Here is a 16,067-nt window from a genome sequence, read left to right on the forward strand (position 1 = left end):
ACCTAAACACTAAAAATTACAGAACTTTGCTGAGAGGAATTAAGACTTGAATAAATGGAGATATATACCACCGATACAGAAATATATGTCATGGGTTATAAGATTTAATATTACTAAAATGTCAGTTGTGCCCAATCAGAATAATTCCAACAGGGTTGTTGTTGTTTTTTTTTTTTTTTTTTTTTTTTTGCAATTGCAAGATTTAGTAGAGTGAAAATGGAGCTCCCACACAAAGGGAGGGGACCCAAAGAGGGTAGCCATTGCCAGCTCGAATGCCTGGGTTTATATCCTGATCATTGTCCCTCTTGCTGTGCTCTCAGGCAATAGATGATTGGCTATTTCTTTACCTCCTGTTTTTGCCTAATTAGTATTTTAGTGAGCTCTCTTTACTATCTGATTGGTCAGGTGTGAGCTAAGTTGTAAGCCCCGTGTTTAAAGGTGGAAGTGGTCACCTTCCTAGCTAGGCTTAGGGATTCTTAGTCAGCCTAGGAAATCCAGCTAGTCCTGTCTCTTAGTACCCCTCTCAACAGGAAAACCCAAGTGCTGTTGGGGAGTTTGGCCAACGACCGCTCTAACTGCTTCCTGCTGAATTGGGGCATAGTAGGGGTTGTGCAGTTGAGATTTCCTTGGGAAGTGTGCCTTTGATGTCATTAACATTGGAGCACAGGCTAGCAGGCCAGTCCAGGGGTCTGCGGTAGATTTTAGTTATGGACTGCATCTGGGGCTCCATTTGAAGAACTATTTGTAGCTTTACAGCTTCAATTCTGGAAGAGACAAACTTAACAAGGAGGTTAAAGATACAGGGATTGAAATGTGTGGACTGCAGTGCACAGGATTATTTCTTTGGCACACTTCACAGGCCCTGACTATCTGCTTGATAGTTTTGAAAAGGCCTGGTCCCATAAATAATGATTTGGCCATCTAATGGGTGCTATCAATGCCTAAGTGAAAGGTTTGGTGAAGGGTTTTAAGTAATTTCTGTTGGCTAGCTGCAGGCTAAAGTATTTTCCCTTCTTCAGTGGCTAGCCATCCTGAGGGGAGGAACTATGTGCTCTTGAGGTTCCCCATTCTATTTCTCCTGCTGAGTACTGGGGCTTGGTTTCCTGGAGGGTATTACCCCATACTAGGGGTCCTTCTATAAGCATTTTTAATGGAGGGTCCTGCCTTGCAGCTCTTTTGGCTTCAATATCCGCTTGGCGGTTCCCTTCTGTTTCCCTTTCCTTTTCTTTCTGATGACTCCAGCAGTGTAAGACTGTCACCTCTTTAGGTTTCTGTACAGCCAATAATAATCTCCTAATGGCTTCCTGATGTTTGATAGGTGTTCCCTCAGAAGTTAGGAATTCCCTTTCTCTCCATATTGCTGCATGGGCATGGAGGACTAGGTAAGCATACTTAGAGTCTGTATATATATTTACCCTTTTTTCTTCTCTTAATTCTAGTGCCTGAGTGAGGGCTATTAGTTCTGCCAGCTGAGCACTAGTTCCCGGAGTGAGGGGATCACTTTCAAGTATTCCATTATCACTGACCACTGCATACCCCACTTTTCGAAGTCCTTTTTCTACAAAGGAACTTCCATCAGTGTACAAGTTGAGGTCAGGATCTGTCAAGGGAACCTCTAAAAGGTCCCCTTGAGCGGCATAGGTTTGAGCAATTACTTGTTGACAGTTATATTCTATCTTTTCTTCATTGTCTGGAAGAAATGTGGCTGGGTTAAGAGTTGCACAAGTGTGCAGTTGCAGCACTGGCCTTTCAAGTAATAGAACCTGATATTTAAGCAAACAGTTGTCTGACAGCCACAAGTCTCCTTTAGCAGTGAGTATGCTGTTCACATCATGAGATGTCCACACAGTAAGATCTCTTCCCTGTATTATTTTAACTGCTTCAGATACTAAGACTGCTACTGCCACCACTACCTGTAAACAATGAGGCCAACCCTTTGCCACTACATCAATTTCCTTACTCAGGTATGCCACAGGTTGCGAGCTTGTCCCTCGTACCTGTGTAAGGACTCCTAGAGCTATTCCTGTTTTTTCTGTGACATATAAAGAAAAGTCTTGCCCCGTTGGCAAGCTTAACATTGGGGCTTGGGTTAGGGCCTTCTTTAGTGCCTGGAAAGCCACTTCTGCTTCAGGTGTCCGTCTTACTAAATGGGTATTGGCTTTCTGAGTTTCCTTAATTAGTGTATATAATGGTCTGGCTATTTCGCCATACCTGGGAATCCATATTCGGCAGAAACCTGTTATGCCAAGGAACCTTCTTGGTTGCTTTAGGGTTTTGGGATGAGGATAAGCCAGTATAGGCTGGACACATTCCTCACTGAGGGCCCTGGTGCCTTTGGAAAATTTTAGCCCTAAGTATTTAACCTGCTGTGAGCAGAGCTGAGCCTTTGGTTTGGAAACCTTGTAGCCACAGGTAGCGAGGAAATTTAAGAGTGCTTGGGTGACTTGATGGCACAAGGTTTCTGAATGGGCAGCTAAAAGTAAATCATCCACGTACTGAAGGACAAGAGTGTCCAGGTATGAGAATTGGCTCAAGTCTTGGGCTAACCCAATAGGCTTTTAAAATAGAGAATGACAAGTTTATTTTAAATTTTATATGGAAATGCAAAGGACTAAAAATAGCCAAAACAAACTTGAAAAACAATAACAAAGTTGGAGGATACATATTACTTGATTTCAAGGCTAATTAAGATATAGTAATTAAGACAGTGTAGTATTAGTATAAGGACAAGTAAATAGATCAATGGAACAAAATAGAAAGTCTGGAAATAGATCTGTACCTATATTGCCAATTGATTTTCAGCAGAGATGCTAAGGTAATTCAGTGAGGAAAAGGAAAGTCTTTTCAAAAATTAATCCCAACCCTTACCACACATCACTGACACAAATTTGAGATAGATTATAAACCTAACATAAAGCCTAAAATTATTGAACTTCTAGAAGAAAATATAAGAGAATATCTTCATTACTTTTGAGTAGGCAGAGTTCTTTTTTTTTGAGGTAAGAGTCTCACTCCGTTGCCCAGGCTGGAGTGTAACAGGGGCACTATCTTGGGTCACTGCAACCTCTGCCTCCTGGCTCCAAATGGTTCTCCTGCCTCAGCCTCCCAAGAAGCTGGGATTACAGGCATGCGCCGCCATGCCTGGCTAATTTTTGTATTTTTAGTAAAGACAGGTTTTTATCATGTTGGCCAGGCTGGTATCAAACTCCCGACCTCAAGTGATCCACTCACCTCAGCCTTCCAAAGTGCTGGGATTACAGGCATAAGCTACCACATCAGGCCAGGCGGAGTTCTTACAGAGGAAATACAAAGATGAACCATAAAAGAAAAAAATGATAACTTCTACTTCATCAAAGTTAAAACATTTTTGTTTATCAAAAAACATTATTAATAAAATGAAAAGGTGATCCCACAGACTGGGAAAAATATGCACCATATATCCATATCTATATATATCTGATGAAGAACTTGTATCATAAATACAAAAACTCCAATAAACCAATAATTAAAAGATAACCCAATTTTTTAAATAGGCAGAAATTTGCATTGATACTTCAAAAAAGATACACAAATGGCCAATAAACACATGAAAAGGCATCCAGCATTATAGTCATCAGGAAAATGCAAATTAAAACACAATGATAGGCCATTTCAAACCCCCTAGAATGACTAAAGGTAAAAAACACTGATGACACCAAGTGTGTGAAACCACCAGAACTCTTGTACATTGCTAGTCAAAATGTTAAAAATCATAAAACCAATTTGGAGAACTCTTAGGTAGTTTCTCATAATGTTAAATGTACATTCACCCTATTATCCAACAATTCTACTCCTAGATACTTACCCAAAAGAAATGAAAGCATGTCCAGAAAAATACTTTTTACAATAATGTTCATAGAGCTTTTTTCATAATATGTCAAAACTGGAGGCAACCCAAACATCCATACAGTCCATACACCATGCATTATGGTGCATCCATATAATCGAATACTATTTAGTAATAAAAAGGAATGTATGGCTGGGCATGGTGGCTCATGCCTGTAATTCCAGCACTTTGGGAGGCCGAGGGAGGTGGATCAGTTGAGGTCAGGAGTTCGAGACCAGCCTGGCCAACATGGCGAAACCCCGTCTCTACTAAAAATACAAAAATTAGTTGAGTGTGGTGACACATGCTTGTAATCCCACCTACTCAGGAGGCTGAGGCCAGAGAATTGCTTAAACCTGGGAGGCGGAGGTTACAGTGAGCTGAGATCGTGCCGCTGCACTCTAGCCTGGACGACAGAGTAACACTCTGTCTCAAAAAAAAAAGAAAAGAAAAAAGGAATGTACTACTGATATGTGCAGTAATGCAAGTGAATCTTAAAACATTAGGTTGAGCAAAATAACCCAGACACAAAAGTGAACAACTGCATGATACCAGTGATTTGAAAATCTCATCTACGGAGATAGAAATCAGAATAGCAGTTACCTAAAGAAGTTGGGATTGACTTAGGAGCTTGAAGGAACTTCCCGGGGTAACAAAAATGTTCTATGTTTTGACTGGGATATTTTTCAAACCCATTGAATCTTACATTTAAGATTCATGCAATTCACTGCATGTAAATTTTAACTCAATTTAAAAAATTAATTGGAAGCAATGTTTTAGCAGAAGTTCAAAAGATGTCTGAAATCAGCTTTAGACCTGGATGGTATTTGCTAACTTTCTTAAGAACTTTCCTTATGTAGAATTGAAACATTTTATTTATTTTTAAACATGTTCTACATTCATATGGCTTAAAAAACCAAAACACATTTTTTTTAGAAAAAAAAGAAAAACAAAGGAACTGTAAAAATTCTCACTTCCTTGTTTTCCATTGTCTCAGCTCCTCTACCCTGTGGACAACTACTATTCTCAGTTTCTTCTGAATTTTCCTCATATTCTTTATGCAAAAATAGCACTAAAGTTTCACTTAGCGTGATGAAGTCCGAGAAAACATGATGTTAAATAACCTATTAAAAGTTATGTGGCATTATAACTGTTACTAGAGACGATAACATCAGAACTGTTATTAGAAATGTTAACATTAGAACTGGACATTCTGTTTGATCATGTCTTTGTCCAAATTGAAGTTGTCATGACTTTTCAAAGCACAATTTCTAGAGAGTTTTCACATGCTGTCAGACCTCCTCAGGTAGTGAAGTTAGAAATGCTCTTTTTGGCCAGGACTCTTGCTATTTCTAACTGCTGAAGCCATCGTTTCTCTTTAAAGGCACTGCAAGAAAACGAGATACAATTTATAAGGAGGTCTGATCTTGTCTGCATACATAGCTGAAAAAGGATGGAAATCTTCAGGTTGATTTTGTAGCTAGGGCTAGTTTGTCTTGTCACATAGGTAGATGTGAAATAGAAACAGTAATCTTTCTAAAACAAGTTCCCTGTGATGCAGTGGGAATGATATTTTCTCAAGGCAATACTAAAAACTTAGAATCCACAACTAGAAACAGAAAGCCACTCAATATCATGTAGAATTCTCTGGGTTGAAACTTTTTCTCTCTCCTCTCTAGATATTCCCATACATCACATATTCCCTGGCCTCTTCTCTTTTCTCCACTTTCTACCCCTACAAACACACATGAGGATTTTTTAATTGAAAAGATATTAGGTATTTTGACAGTCTTTAACTAAAATGCAAAGGAACTTAATGTTTTATGATAGTTATTCTCTGGCTATATACTAATAAAGACTTGCAAATTTGAATATGATTACTCTTTGTAGGATGCAAATGTAATTTAATACAGAGGTGTTTTACATCCCCTTAAATGTTGGGGTCCTCCAAGATTCTATCTTTGGTCCTCCTCTCTTTCTACACCCTCATCCTAGGAGTCCTCATTCACTCACTGTTTCAATTCTTTTATCCATGACTCCTAAAGCTTGACCTTTCTTAAAAGTGGCATATCTCCAATTAACAAATAAAAATATTTATCCCATAGACACTTCTAATTTAACATATTTTTTATCTTCTTCCTAAACTTGTCCCACTTCTGTTTCCTTGTTCTAACACTTCGATTTTACTATCCTCACCATCTCCAAAGCTAGAAACGAAACTAAATTCCTTCTTTCTCTATTTCCACACCCAGTCAGTGACCAAATTTTGTAGATTATTCCCCAGAAATATCTCTCGTATTTGGCCTTTTCTCTTTTCCCTAACTACTGTTGTTCTAGTTCAGGTCTTTATTTTCTCTTATTGCAGCTTCCTAACTTTACTATAGTCTTTCCACATCTTTCCAACAAGTCTTCCATACATCTCTATCAGATTTGTCTTCAAAAACAAACAAAAACTCATTATGTAACTTACTTCATGAAAAAGAACTTCTATGAGCTTCCCACCTACCTCCTACCCCATGGAAGGGGGAACAAGAAGCAAACTCTTCACTTGATCACACAAGATGCTTCTTAGTGTAGATGTGGTCTACTTTGCCAGTCTTATCTCCAGCCAGTTCTTCCTTATTGCCTAGGATGCCTTTTGCAAATCCATGTACTTTCCTGAAAATTCAATTTCTTGCTTGCTCTTTCACAAAACAGTGCCTTTGACCATGTTACTAGCTCTGCCTGGATCCTTTACCTCACCTCTGCCCATGTTGTCTGGCAAAGTCTGGTATTTTTAAAAGGCTTTCACTCAATCTGTTAGGAGTAACCCTGTATAAAAGTACCATAGTGTTTCCAACATTTGAACCAGGTCCATGTCTGCCTGATTCAACTTCTTTGTTTTAGATTAACTTATTGCTTTACCTCAATGGCTGTGTCTTTCTGTGCCCTCTAAACTGAGTTAACCCATCCATGCAGCCCATAAAATTAGGTGTTAAGTCTTAAAGAAATCATTCAGGCACTTTCAGCCTTTCCCCATATCCCACCAGTCTTAATTTGAAGTCCTCTCCTGTTCTGATGCATATCCTTGCTCTTCCTAGGCTCAGAGCCTATCCTGATTCTCTCCCTGGCATTTGAAACCTGGCTTTTTTGCATTCATTCGAAAACCGTTCACCTTAAGAAAAAGATGCGTATTGAGCACTTACTCTATGGCGAGCACTATTCTATGTGCTGGAGATACAAAAGGTGGTTAAAACATACAAGATATGCCTTTTTAAATAAAGAATAAAAACAAAGAGCTGTACTTGTATCCAGAGTACAAGAGCCCATCAAAGCTCATAACGTTGGAGATTATCATCTATTCTCAGTCCACTCAAACTCTCAGCCTTCTGGATCAATCCCTTACATTTGAATCTTTACTTAACTGGACTCCCAGGTCACATAAACCTCTCTGGAATTGGACAATAAGCAATAAGGAAGGCTATTTTCTAGACACTTACAGATATTCTTTGACCTGTGTAAAGCCTATACTGACTTCTAGGCTGAGGAATGAGACTCTATGTGACCTTCTGGCCTCAGTGACTGTCTACACCAGCCACATTTACTCACCAACCCAAACCCACATTAGTGCTTGATCTGTGCTAACTGCATAATGCCATCTTGGAGTCAACCCTGAGAGGTTTAGTTTTATGAATCTAAAGGTAGGAGTTCCTGAATGACATGTGGTCCAACAAGTACTTTCACATGATGCCAGATGACTTGTCTGCTTTGGGAGACTCCCTTTTCTGTAAAACAGGAACATCTGCTGGTCACTTTACCCACCTGATTCCTGGGTCAGCATCATGAAGGATTACGTTAGGTTCTTCCGCATTTCCTGGCTATGACACTAGCTTGGTGATGGTGCATGTAGCCATCAAGATAGTGTCCATCCATTCCTCATGTTTGTGTCTTTGTGGAACAAGAGCTGCACTGGTCATTTAGAGGGGTGCTCAGGCCACCTGACTGCCTGCCTTGACTGTCTACTTCAGGTAGATGTAAGTGCTTTTGTGACTTCTATGAGGAACTTGAACTCGATCAAGAAGACTGCAGGGGCATGAGATTGTAGATCTCTCCTTCCTTTCCACAGCCCACCAACAAAGGAAAGTGGAACAGATCCTGGGAAAGATTCAGTGGAAAGGGGGCAGAAATGGATGGGAAGTGGAGGGTGTGAATACAGGAAAGAGAAAAATATTGGGAAAAGAGAAATGGAAAGAGGATTTGCTAGGAGTAACACTGCCAGAGTAAATGTGCAGTCAGACTGACCACCACTCCCACTATGGGTCTCTCTTCTGCACTAATCCCTTCCTTCCTTTCCCTTCCTTCCTTCCCTCCCTCCCTCCCTCTCTCCCTTCCTTCCTTCCTTTCTTCCTTCCTTCCTTCCCCTTCCTTCTTTCCCTCCCTCCCTCTCTCCCTTCCTTCTTTCCTTCCTTTCTTCCTTCCTTCCTTCCCCTTCTGCCTTTCCCTTCCTTCCCTCCCTTCCTTCCTTCCTTCCTTCCTTCCTTCCTTCCTTCCTTCCTTCCTCCCTCTCTCCCTCCTTTCCTCCCTTCCTCCCTTCCTCTCTTTCCTTCCTCTTTCTTTCTTTTCTTTCTCTCTCTCTCTTTCTTTCTTTCTTTTTTTCTTTCCTTCCTTCCTTCCTTCCTTCTTTCTTCCTCTCTCTCTTTCCTTCCTTCCTTCTTTTCTTTCCTTCTTTCCTCTCTTTCCTTCACAGAATAACACTTTATTTAACAGAATATTTTCCCTAGAAATTTCTTTCTTGACCTTGAAATTGCCACTCATTAATAATTCCAATCCTTATGAAATGTAGCTACAAAAAAAAAAAAGCACACTGGTAGTCTCTTTTAAAAAGTGTTTTGAAATGTTTACTAAAGCTGAACATAAATTTATCCCATGACCCAGCAATTCTATTCCTTGGTACAGAGTCAAGAGAAGTGAACGCAGATGTCCACCAAACCTCATATGCAAGAATAATCATGCATTTTCATTCAAAGTAACCCCTAAATTAGAAACAATTTAAATGCCTATCAATAGGAAAATAGATAAATAAATTAGGATATGGAATACTGCATACAAATGGAATACTACATAGAAATAAGAACAATCAATACGTGCAAAAACATTGATGAATCTTATAGGCAATGTGTTGAACAAAAAAAGCAAAATATAAAAGGTATATGCCATATGTGCCCTTTATATGAAGTTCAAGAACAGGCTAAAGTAATCTTCGGTGATAGAGATGAGAATAATAGTTACATCCGGGAAGGATCATGACTGGCAAGGGGCATGAAGGAAAGTTTTGGGGGTGCTGGAAATAGTTTGCATCTGATCTGAGTAGCGCTTGTATGAAAACATAAAAATTCAACAAGCCATATATGTGATATTAGTGGTCCTTATGGATTTTACTATATATTTCATAACTCATTTCCTTCCCAAGAAAGCACTGTATATAACAACAGACACCGTCAGCTTTTCTCATCTAAAACACACACACACACACACACACACACACACACCCCTTAAAAACAGATGCTTTTTCATGCACATTTCCATTCTGCTGGGCACAGCACTGGGCTATAGTAAACACTTACTGAATGTTTGAAAAATAAACTCATTTTTAGCATGTATCTATTGATAAAACAAATCAGTATTTCCTTTCTTGTTTACAACCTTATTTTAAGACGGACTATGTAGTTTTTTCAATTAATAATTTTCCTAGTACATTTCTAGAATTTTTGGTGATCTCTTTTTATACATTCTAGTCAGAGATATCTCACAAATTACAAAGATTGAGGCTATTAAGCTATTAAGTGTCTTCTTCTATTGTCAACCTCACTCTGTTGGATATTGAATTTTGCGTTTTACAGCCCAAATTACTCTCACCACGAGGTGGCAACAACCTAACTGAAATAAAGTTGAGCTGAGCTAAAGACCAGTACAGAAAAGCAAGTAAAACAATCTAGCCTTGTTTTTTGTTTCCTTCTCATTATATTGAGTAAGGGGAAAAGTCACTCATAAATCTGTATTTCTAACTGTAATATTTGCATCAAATAATACCTCATAAGTAATGGATGGGATCTGAGCTCTAATCAGAGAATTGTGTACCTGAAACATCTAATTCTGATACACTTTCTTATCTCTTTAGATGTGCTACAGATTACCTTTTAACTCACTGTAAATATTAATGTCAATTCTAGCACCCCGTCCAATACAGATCTCACCCCACCTGTGTATCTTGCCTAGTAAGTCAATTCAAGTCTTTAATCATTCAATTTGTCATTAATGTGTTCCTTTCTTTCCTCCCATTTTCATTACCATCTAGTTTTCTATGACACTTTTGATGTCCCCCTCCCATATTTCAGTTTTCTCTCTTTCCCCTCTAATTACAATTAATTTTTTATTAGCTTTAGAGGAAGAAGAGGAAGAGAAAGAAGTGGAAGAGGAGGAAAAAGAAGAAGCATTAGCGGGCTAGGCACAGTGGTTCATGCCTGTAATCCCAGCGCTTTGGGAGGCCAAGGTGGGAGGATCGCTTGAGCCTGGGAGTTTGAGACCAACCTGGGGAACATGGTGAGTCCCCGTCTCTACAGAAAAAAAAAAAAAATCAACCAGGTATAGTGGCATGTGCCTGTTGTCCCAGCTACTTGGAAGGCTGAGATGGGAGAATTGCTTGAGCCTAGGAATTCAAGGATGCAGTGAGCTGTGATAGCACCACTGCACTCCAGCCTGGGCAGCAGAACGAGACCCTGTCTCAAACAAAAAGAAAAAAGAAAAGCAGCAGCAGCAGTAAGGGACCTTGAGAATTGATACAACTCTTTCTACTGTGTTTCTTTCCCTCCTGAAAGTTTGAGGAGTAAAGTACTGCACAGATTGGATTGGCCAATAATATTAGTTCATTTTGTCCTAGTCATGAGGCTAAGATGAGGTCCTTGAAGCTGTGTATAGACGCATTGGAACAACTTGTATTACTTTCAGTGGCATAGTAGGGCATTATGGACCATTCCTTATCCTGGACCTGCCTTATAAAAGGTTTGCCCTTTGTGTGTTTAAGGGGAGAACATTACCTTGCCACAGCTAAGCAGTAGATTGCATTCTCCCTTAGAGTCTTCCCACTGTGCTCTGAGAAAGATGAGAAGGAGGACTTCAGTAAAAAGTCAGCACTGGGTGTTGCATAGAAAAACGATGGATGTGAATATCCCACTCTTGAAACTGGAGGGAGGGGGACTTGGGGAAGATATGTGTTTTTTATGAGCTTTTCTTTTTTCCTAGCTGTGGCAGTAATTTTTTTCTGATTTTGTTGTTGATGTTTTTGCAATTCAGAGAATGTACTTGCATTCACCAGTGGATGAAATTTGAAGGCTTGTTCTCTTGTGTCCGGCTGTGAAATTGGCAAAGGATTGACAGGTTTGCTGCTTGCAGTTTGTTTGCTGAGAGATGGTAGCTTGAGCACGATGCTTTGTGAGTCGCCGTTCCCATACTTCTGCCAGCTCTTGGAGGTCATTTTTGGTTTGGTGAAACCATCCACCATCACAATGTCTCCAACTTTTGCCCCAAAGACCCTTGCTCCACAAAACTGGCTTTTATGAAGACTGTGACTCTGAGCTCTGAGGATCCATTGTTTTATTTTAATATAAATCCTCATTGGGACTGAAATTTTTGGAAAAGAAACTGTGGACCACATTTTACTGAGCAAATATAATACACAGTCTTTATGCTTGTGTTTGAACACAATGGTCAGGGGAGTTTGTCCTGCTGCATTTTTGCATTCCAGGCACAGCACACTGCAGTTGACAAAGGCCTTCAGAATCAACAGTTGGCCTGCTTCTGCGGCTGCATGAATGGGGCATTTAGAGACATCTGCATGAAGGGCTTCATGGCACCATGCTCGATAGGGGTGGACACCGACCGCCTCGTGGGGCTGCACACCCTGCTTCAGGGCCCATTCAGTGAGTTCAATGTACCCACAAAAAGCAGCAATGTACAGGGCTACCCTTTTCTGATACCTAAATGAGTGAAACAAGTGGGGAGGGGGTGTTTAGAAAATCAGCAAACAGACAAGTGTAGTTACACTAAATGCTCGTGAAATAGTCTAGTTGAATGTTTATTTCTTCTTAACTTTTACCTTAAAATGTTTTTAGAAAAGGCATATAGTGACATACAGGTTAAACTGCACAAGTCCTGCTTATACACATTATCCTACTATGCACGTGTAAATAGTTTCCTTGAAGTGGTCATCTTTCTTATAAAAATTAAATCCTCAGGAAAAATATCATGCATGGGGAAATAAAAGGAGCTTTTAAGTCTGACCATGTACGTTCTCTGAGCTCTTAGATTTTGTTTAAAGATGAAGTCAAGTATAGATGGTCAAGCACATGAACACTAGAGTTAAATTGTTACAATTCAATACCCAGTTCTGCTCTTGCTATTTGTGTGACATGGGGCAGGTTTTCTTCCTCCATCCCCCCACCGCCCCCCGGACAGTGTCTTGCTCTGTTGCTCAGGCTGGAGTGCAATGATGCAATCTTGGCTCACTGCAACCTCCGCCTCCCGAGTTGAAGCGATTCTCCTGCCTCAGCCTCCTCAGTAGTCAGGATTATAGGTGCGAGCCACCACACCTGGCTAATTTTTGTATTTTTTGTAGAAACAGGAGTTTCGCTATGTTGGCCAGGCTGGTGTCGAACTCCTGACCTCAAGTGATCTGCCCACCTTGGCCCCCCAAAGTAATGGGATTACAGGTGTGAGGAAAGATCCCTGCAACTGCGCCCAGCCAACATGGGGCAGGTTTTCCAATCTTAGTTTCCTCATCTGTAAAATAAGATTAAAAAGTGTCCGCCTCATCAAATTGTTACAAGCATAAAATGAGGTAATAAATATAACACAGTGTCTGCCATAAAGTATTAAATAAATATACACTATTAAAAGTAACAAAGCAACACAGCTATTTCTTTGGATGCAGAACATGGAAAAAGAAATATCACTACCCCACAATAGAAATTAGTGTAAAGTATTAGAATATTTTATAAAATTGTAAAAGCTGCTCTTCTAATCCATCACTTCACAGAGCCTTAGACCTCCTGGTGTGTTGGCTTCTGCAAAACATGATTAAATCACCCACGAGGGGGCACTTTTCTAAAATACTATTAAACCTATAGATTAGTGCAATTTATGTATTTGAGAAGCTGATGGCTGTATTAACACATTAAAATGACCACCTACCTCTCTGAACCTACCCTCCTCCTGCCCCAGCTATACCTGTTACACTTTATGTATGGCAAAAGTGTGAATGCTGGTAATAAATGCAGTTTGAAAAATTACATGTGAGCTTAGGAAAATGTGGCCAATGTTTTCAGCCAATTAACAAGTGTTTTCTTAAAGAATAACTGAATGTGAAAGTGGCAAGATACAGATGTCCTTTGACTTATGATAGGGTTACGTCCTGATAAAAACCGTCTTACGCTGAAATTATCATAAGTCTAAAATGCATTTAATACACCTAATCTACTGAACATCAAATCTTAGTCTAGCCTACCTTAATTAGCATACAGTTGGGCAAACTCATCTAACGCAAAGCCTATTTTATAATATACTGTTGAATATCTCCTACAATTTATTGAATGCTGTACTGAAAATGAAAAAGAATGGTTGTATGGGCACTGAAAGTTTGGTTTCTACTGAATTAATATCAATTTTAAACCACTGTAAGTTGAAAAATCTAAGTTGAACCATCATAAGTTGTGGACTGTCTGTATTTATTCTGATAGCCTTTAAAAATGTTGCTGAAAGTCTCATATCTAAACCAAATCGAAGTCACCCATTTAATCATCATTTAATGACCTTTGAACAACATGAGTCTGAATTGTCGGGGTTCAGTTTGGGGATTTTCTTCCCCCTCTGCCACACCTGAGACAGCAAGACAAACCCCTTCTCCTCTTTCTCCCCCTCAGCCTTATTCAACCTGAAGATTGAAGACCTTTATAATGATCCACATCCACTTAATGACTAGGAAATATATTTTCTTTTCCTTATGATTTTCTTAATATTTTCTGTAGCTTACTTTATTGTAAGAATATGGTATATAATACATATACACAATGTGTTAATTGACTGTGTTATCAGTAAGGCTTCCGGTCAATGGTAGGCTATTAGTAGCTAAGTTTTGGAGAAGTCAAAAGTTATATGGGAATTTTCAACTGTATGGGGAGTTGGCATCCCTAACCCCTGCATTGTTCAACGGTTAATTGTAGTTAGTATTTCCTGAGGAAAGTCTACCTGAATTGCAAGACTATCAGTCCTGATGGCATCCCTGCTGTTTTGTTCCAACAAATATGTCAATAATAATATTTAGTTGAGACATACTAAGTGGAACTGGCATAGAGCAGCACCCCAGCTGTAGAGTGAGTGAATTGCAGGCTCAAGTTATGATGGAAGTTTAGTAAAAATCACAGCACTTGCTAAGTTAATTTAACACTCATTTCTCATACTTGAGTACTGGTCCTTCTTTTGATAAGTAGCGTTGGACTTTAAGTTTTTGTCCAAGGAGACAACCCAGCAGAAATTCCTTCCATCCATCCCAGACGTCCAAGCGAAGTGTTGTGCCTGTGGATCAAGAGAGGTGGTTTATGGTTCCAGTCCAGCAGTGTGGTTTGACAATCCATAAAACTTCTAATGATAGCTTTCCCCAAACAGAGGCTTAGCTAGATACAAAATGAAAAATAACCTTGGAACAAGGAGACAGGGATGCTATTTTTAGCATAGGCCATTATTGGCTTGGAAAAGCTGTTTGGCATCTGTGTATTACCATTTTCTCATCTGCTCAATGATGGCATATAGCACTGAAATATTTTTTTGCAGCTATCTTAAAACAGTCTTGCGGAGACTGATTCAATGCTGCTGTATATATTAGCATGTAAACTGAAGCCATTATATTGGAAGAGGAAACTAAGGAACCTGTGGCAGGACAAACGGTCTTCTGGGGCCTTTAGCTTATGAGTGGGCTGTGAGGGAGTGGAATGATGCTCATCAGCTAATTTGCTTGTTCTATCCTTTATGAAACAGGAGCTGTTCTCTGTTACAAACATTAAAGTAATTCACTGCTGCTGGAGAACTTATCACTTGCTCCTACAAAGTCTACCCTTTCTGTGATACCACATTCCCTTTATCCTTCAGGCTGGTGTTTTCCAGGGATCTTTCCTCAGCCTTCCGCTCTTCTCAATTTACGCAGGTTCCCCTGGGGATTAAACCCAGCCTTCTCCCTATATGACCCAACCTAGCTCACTTACCTCTCTTCACTCTGCCTCATTCATTTATTATGGCCACCTTGACCTTTTACCTGTCCTCACACCAAGTCTACTCCCATCTCAGGACCTAATGACTTACAATTTTTTGATTGAAAGGATCTTCATCAGATTTTCACAGGACTGTGTCCTTTTTATTCAGTTTTCACTTCAACCATAGCTAAAGCAATCTCTGCCATCACTACCTCCTCACCTTCATTACTTTGTATCCCATGACTTTATTTTAACTTCTTTATTGCCCCTGTCATCAGTACTTGAAATCATTTTACTTGCTTAAAGATTTTTTTTTCATGCTCCCATTAAGAAGAAAATTCCTTCAGGACTAGTCGTATAGCCTGACACTTGGTAGGTGCTCACTAAATACTTGATGGCTGATTGTCAATATTAGTGGCGATGATGGCTTCATTGACCACCCAGGTGTCACTCATTCCCAAGTCCCAATCTCCAGCCCAGCCTCTGCTCCAGCTCCAGACTCCCCCTGCTGGCAATATTACCAACGGAGGGATTGCACTACAACCCCATCATTGTAAAAGACCACTCATTATCTTTCACCCAACCTGCTTTTTCTCCTGCATTTTTTTTCTCAGTGAGTGGTACATCTATTTTGCTACCTAAGCCATATATTAGAGAGTTTTTCTTCATCCTTCCTTTTTTTTTTTGAGACGGAATCTTGCTCTGTCGCCCAGGCTGGAGTGCAGTGGCACAATCTTGGCTCGCTGCAACCTCTCTGCCTCCCAGGCTCAAGCGATTCTCCTGCCTCACCCTCTCAAGTAGCTGGGATTACAGGCCACCATGCTCAGCTAAATTTTTTTGTATGTTTAGTAGAGAAGGGGTTTCACCATGTTGGTCAGGCTAGTCTCGAACTCCTAACTTCAAATGATCCATCCGCCTTGGCCTCC

The 16,067-nt window shown here is 39.9% G+C and overlaps 1 protein-coding gene across 2 annotated transcripts in view; it reads right to left on the minus strand.

The window, feature by feature from the left end:
- Positions 1-5,077: 5,077 nt before the first annotated feature.
- The window catches only part of ANKUB1 (ankyrin repeat and ubiquitin domain containing 1), a 31,323-nt gene continuing 20,333 nt past the window's right edge, over positions 5,078-16,067 (minus strand). Inside the window, exons 4-6 of one of the 2 annotated variants that reach the window (XM_030822708.1) lie at positions 14,356-14,470; positions 10,939-11,877; positions 5,078-5,252 (exon numbers count right to left, since the gene is read on the minus strand). In XM_030822708.1, the coding sequence (XP_030678568.1) occupies positions 5,168-5,252; positions 10,939-11,877; positions 14,356-14,470 (1,139 nt within the window). In that variant the 3' untranslated portion in view covers positions 5,078-5,167. The remainder of the gene's footprint in view (positions 5,253-10,938; positions 11,878-14,355; positions 14,471-16,067) is intronic. The other variant, XM_030822707.1, reaches the window with a different exon arrangement.

Source organism: Nomascus leucogenys, chromosome 11 (genome assembly GCF_006542625.1).
Source record: "Nomascus leucogenys isolate Asia chromosome 11, Asia_NLE_v1, whole genome shotgun sequence".
Taxonomy (NCBI): domain Eukaryota; kingdom Metazoa; phylum Chordata; class Mammalia; order Primates; family Hylobatidae; genus Nomascus; species Nomascus leucogenys.